This window comes from Malurus melanocephalus, unplaced genomic scaffold (assembly GCF_030028575.1).
Source record: "Malurus melanocephalus ecotype Western Australia unplaced genomic scaffold, MMel_1.1 scaffold_412, whole genome shotgun sequence".
Lineage (NCBI taxonomy): Eukaryota > Metazoa > Chordata > Aves > Passeriformes > Maluridae > Malurus > Malurus melanocephalus.
Genome location: NW_026623644.1, coordinates 14,145 through 19,689, shown reverse-complemented (window position 1 = coordinate 19,689; position 5,545 = coordinate 14,145). Strand labels below are relative to the sequence as shown.

The window sequence follows — 5,545 nt, the reverse complement described above, 5'->3', positions numbered from 1 at the left end:
CCTGGGCAGGGCTGAACTCATCCCAAAGCAGCAGTTTGGCACACATCAGATCAATCAGACACCAAAGGACCTGCTTCTTTTCACTGATGCTCAGACTCAGCTGAGGTCACTAGCTCAGATACAGATGACTCCAGCAAAGGCAGATAAAACCAGGAGAGGTGGATTCCAGCACAGCAATCCCAACAGCCCTGCAGGAGCAGCCACTGCTGTGTAACCTTTCAGACAGAACTGAAAGGCAACATGGAAGCTCAAGGAACCAAACGTCCCAAAGAAGTGAATTCCACTCAAAGGMTCAAGTTAGCAGAAGCTGTCAGGGACAGCGGTCCAGCATGTGGTAACTTTAAAAAGACTCTTGAAGCTTGTGGAAGGGATGATTGCACAAAGGCTAAACTTCACTAAATCCAACAGGAAACAGGCYAGTGGCACTGAGACCAACATGCAAGAGAACCTGCAGTTTAGCCAGGAAGATAAGCCATAAAACCCTGTTATCCCTGAAGAACAGGACAGAGGCTGACAGGATTCCAGGATGGAGCAATGAAGAGCAGCTGCACAACTGGAGAGCCAAGACAGCCCAACTGGATCATGCCATTCATTCCCAAGCTCCTTTAACGATTTGTCCAACAGTTTGCTGAATTGAGCAATTATTGATACAATGAAAAAGTGAAATACACATTAATAATTATACAAAGTATAATTATTAATGTACACATTAATAATTATACAAATTTAATAAGATGCATTTCTTATTGCACAGATAAAGCTGTAAGGTTCATAACTGCTAACCCTAATAGAAAAGTCCTTTAAAATAAATTTAAATTTAAAATAAATTTCTTTCTTCGAAGAAGAACATCTGTCACCCTTCACAGCAAGGTCTGACAGAATCAGTGAGGCCATTCCAGCTGATCTGTGACTAACACTCACAGAATTGACTGGAAAGGTACCTGCAACCATAAATCAGCATATCTGGCAACTGCATTTTTTAACTGGCCAGAAAGTTATTCCATGAATCCAGTTCTACACKGGGCACATGGTGCTTGGCTGATGGTTGACTTTAATCCTCTTCTAATACACTAACAGAAACAACAAATATACATTTACACTTTATGTAAATACACAACTGAAACAGCTGTTACTGCAGTGGTGACAGCCTGTAAATTCCCTGCAGTGCTAATGTTAATTTCTTTTCTTCTAGCCTGAAAAAAACACTGTTCCTCTATTTTCAAAACAACATGGGAAATTTTAAACAACATTGTTTTGGGAGGTCTCAAACTCACCTCATTAGTGGGTCTGATTTTCCTTCTCCCATTAATTTTTATTACTTTAAAACATAAAAGGATGAGAAAGTGTGTACATGAAATGTATCACTGGGACTTTCTGCAGCCCCTGTTAGATTGTGGAAACCTCAAAGAAGAGAGTAGAAGCCCACACTGCAGGGATTAGCAGAGCTCAGGGAAGAAAACAGAGCAGTACTTACACAGTCTTTTTGTCCTGTCGCAAGAGCTTGGAAGAAAATTCACTCAGCACTTCGAGGAAAGCAAGGTTAGGAGGTGGATAGTCTTGTCCTTTCTGATTCTGGTATTTGAAGGCAAACTCTATGCCRTCTCTACAGTAAAGAAACATTTACATGTTCAGACATTTGCAACAAAATAAATTWWAAAAAAWTTWAMCCCYCCCCCAAACCAAATAAATTGACCAAAATCTGAACTGTGATTGTACCCTCAGATGCCATCAGAGCGTTTTTCCCTGTTCCTGGCAAACAGCTGCATTTGGACMAAGGGGAATGCAGAGCTCCCTGTGGATTTGTGAGACCTCCCCAGATCTCACGTGGCCAGTCCCTGTAAGAGGGAACTTGCCCAGGGTGGAAACTGGGCCGGTGCATCCATGGAAGGTGTCAGATCAAACAGGAGCCACCTCTGCAGCCAGAGCAAGGGGCTGAGTCCCCAGGGCAGGGACACACCCAGCTCTGCTTTGCCATCAGTGACCAAAGGGAGCCCCCTCCCTCCCCTCGCTCGGCCACTGGGGTCCTCTGGCTCCTGACCCTGCCKTGCTGCTCTTGGTCTCCAGCACTGAGTTTCTGAGACAGCAAACCTTAGCATTTCAACTTTTTTGTGGCATGGCAAAGTCATAATTTAAATTTAGTAGAACCTTTCTACACTTTCCTGTGCAGCAGTTACACAAAAAGTTCCATTCCACTTTTCTAAAATATTTTTGGAGTATCKTTTTATAAAAGCTCTTGGTTTCTCCAGAATCCACAGTGGTGTGGCACAAAGAACCACACTCAGTTGGTAGACACAATCCACACAAGCTTAACTTGAGATAAATTCATTCCAATAAATTCCAATAAATAATTAGGTAGCAACCAACTTCCTTCCTTTCTCCCTACCCACATGCACACCCCTCTACTTAAGCTAGAAAAAAAATTGTAATTATTCCATGGCCTCCTGAGATTATATATCTTTAGAAAGAGTGTGCTGAACATGAGTTTGAATCTGAAGTAATATAAAAATCTAGTTTATTTACCACCACTCACTTGTGTAGTGTGGCCACAGCCTCTCTTGTCTTGATCTGATCCAAGCCAAAAGTGAGGGCAAAGCGCCGGGCCAACTCCTTGATGCCGCTGACGTGGGCAGATGTCCTGTCCAGGTTGGGACCCTGCTCCTGCACCAGCTCATTGAACAGCTGCAGGGAGAGATCAGAGACTGACATCTGGGAAAGGCTTCTATTGAGGAAGCCTTAGGTTCTAAACCTGCTCCCCCTGAGTTGCCCTTTGTGAGGACTTCCTGCACAGAGTCCCCGTCCCTTCCCAGAATTTCTTCTGTCCCACTGCTGTCCCCCATCTTGTGCTCAAGGGGACAACAACTGAGAGTTATTTTGTGGAATTCTGCCCCCACCTTCCATGAATCCCATTTGTGGTTCTCCCAACTCACCTGCAGCAGGTGCTGCACTCTGGTGCTGTTCTCTGAAACACCCCCAGCACCCCTCAGATCAGGTTTGACTTTGGGCAGCGAAACTGCAGCTGCCCCCCGGCAGCCCCAGCGCCTGCCTGTCCAGCACTGCTGCCTCCAGGGCYCTCCCAGCCCAGCACTGCAGTGCCCAGTGCCTTTCTGGCAGTTCCACCTCCCCTGGCACTGCCACTGCCACCCCATCTCCCTCAGTCAGAGTGTCCTGGCAGGCAGTGACAGGGACAATAAGAAACCAGGTTGCATTACAGCCACTGCTTCTCTCATCTCCCCAAGCTCTGCTCCCATGTAAYGAATGACAGCAGATTCATTTGACAGGACTCCTCCTTGGCAAATTCACACTGGCTGTTGCCTTTCACTGAGGCACTTGCAAAGAGCTCCTCTCATTATTTTTTTTCATGGAATTTTGTCAGCCTGAATAGTCTGCGGCACCTGCTTCCTCCCCTCCAAGTTTCACAGACGGGGCTGCCCTGACGCTCCCTGATTCTTCTTGAAGTACATCTGTTTTCCTCAAGTTTGCACAGAKCTCTCTCAGCTTCCACAGGAAATCCTTTAGGAATGAAGTTTGGGARGCCCAGCTCATTTGAGAGCATCTAATTTGCAGAAGTAATTTTTCTGTGCACTGCCTATAGCTAGGACTTGGAGGGTCTAAGTGATATTTTAGTGCACTTAGTGCTGTTGGCTGATTTCATCACCAGGCAGTAATTTATGGTTGATGGAAAGCAAATTTTTCACGGGGAAAACATGTCTAACAGCATTGGAGGACTTAATTAGCTTGAAATTTGAAAAATCCATCAGTATTTAGACAAAGTATAAGGAAGATGCATTACTTCAGCAAATGCTAAGAAGAAAGAGCCATACTAATTCTTGTTGGCTCAGGATCAGTAAACAAATGCCATGAATCAGCCTGGACCAAACTGCCTTCAAGGCTCTTCTCTCCCTCCATTTCCACCTGACCAAACTTTTCCAGTGTGGGCTCATGGGGACAGATTGCTGAGACACAGGAGCAGCAACAGCTCGAGCTGGGGAGCAGGAAATGAAGACAATGGCCTAAGGAGTGCAGCATTTCTGCCTCCCTGTAAAGGGCACTGGAGGAAATCCTGGCCAGGGCTTCTGCAGTGAGGCATTTCTAACAAAAAATCAATGTTCTTACCTGTTGCAAACTGAGAATGAGGGTCTTTGCACACTGGATTTTATCAATTTGCCTGGTTTTGCTCAGGGTTTCCTTAATGATATCTCCATAGTCATTGTAGTACTAAGAAAAAATGTGAAGAAAAAACCGCAAAAACTTTAAATTGAATGTCTTATACAATTTCTTACCRTTTTCCCAAGAGAAAGATTACTTGTAATTCTTGATTTGAAAAGGCAGCAGTTGCTCAAGTCCAGATTTTTGGGGTGAGTGGGGGACAATGTTTCAATACCAAAATTTAAACTGAACCCTGTGATAAGGTAGGGAACTTCTGCATTTATTATATTTGGTAACAAATAAAGTGGGGTAAGGAATGAGTCAGCATGAAATGCTGATTCTCTTTATGTTAACACAAAGGTACTGAACACCACAGCCYGTGCTGCTGCCCATATCTGGGTAAAAAGCTGTACTATCATTACAAATTCCAAACTGAGAATGTATTTTTTTCCCAACAGTATTCTCTCAGCCTCATCAATATTTCTGCATTTGCAGTCACTCAATTTAATTCCCTCTAAAATACTTCKTTTGCCTTATTTTGGTACTGATTTAAATTTGTTTTCTCTCCCTCTCCCCCAGTTTGAAGGGAAGGAGGAGCACGGGGAGAGGAGAAGCCCAAGCTAAACCAGCCCTGCCTGAAGGCCACAGGGAGTCCTGGGGGTTTCCCTTTGCTGTGTGCTCCTGAGGAACAGGAGGAGTTCCAGTAAATCCTCCTCATTCCACATCAACCTCTCAAACAGGGTCTGGGGCAAAGGACCTCTGGCTTCCCCCGGATTGTCACCTCTGTGCTGAAGCCAGCAGGGAGAGGGGACAGGAGCTGAGGGTCAGTGCCAGGACTCTGTGCCTGTCCTGCCAGGGGCTCCCATGGATGGGGCAGAGCAGCTGAGGGGCAGCAGCAGCCCAGGGCAGCTCCTCCTGCCCTTTGCTGGCCTAAAGGAAGCCATGGGAGCTGGGGGACACTGAGATGCCACTGTGACACTGTGAGCCCCGCTCACAGCGCAGCCACACAGCTCTGTGCTCTACTGCTGTCCTGGTCACAGCCTCTCCTGTCACACAGCCCCTGCAGGGCAGGCACCGAGGCTGGGACACCGACACTGAGTGGGACAGGGAACGGGACAGGGAACGGGACAGGGGATGGGACAGGGGATGGGACAGGGAACGGGACAGCAGATGGGACTGGGAATGGGACAGGGAACGGGACAGGGGACGGGACAGGGAACGGGACACGGGATGGGACAGGGGATGGGACAGGGGACGGGACAGGGAACGGGACAGCGGATGGGACAGGGAACGGGACAGGGAACAGGACAGGGAACAGGACAGGGAACGGGACAGGGGATGGGACAGAGAACGGGACAGGGGATGGGACAGGGGACGGGACAGGGAACGGGACAGGGAA

General features: G+C 47.0%; 1 protein-coding gene across 1 annotated transcript in view; it reads right to left on the bottom strand.

Annotated features, from left to right (window-relative positions):
• STAG1 (STAG1 cohesin complex component) overlaps nucleotides 1–5,545 on the bottom strand; it is a gene marked incomplete at its 5' end in the record, with an annotated part of 29,975 nt that overhangs the window by 11,259 nt on the left and 13,171 nt on the right. Inside the window, 3 exons of the mRNA XM_057379620.1 lie at nucleotides 1,475–1,603; nucleotides 2,531–2,679; nucleotides 4,114–4,215. Coding sequence (XP_057235603.1) covers nucleotides 1,475–1,603; nucleotides 2,531–2,679; nucleotides 4,114–4,215 — 380 coding nt within the window. The remainder of the gene's footprint in view (nucleotides 1–1,474; nucleotides 1,604–2,530; nucleotides 2,680–4,113; nucleotides 4,216–5,545) is intronic.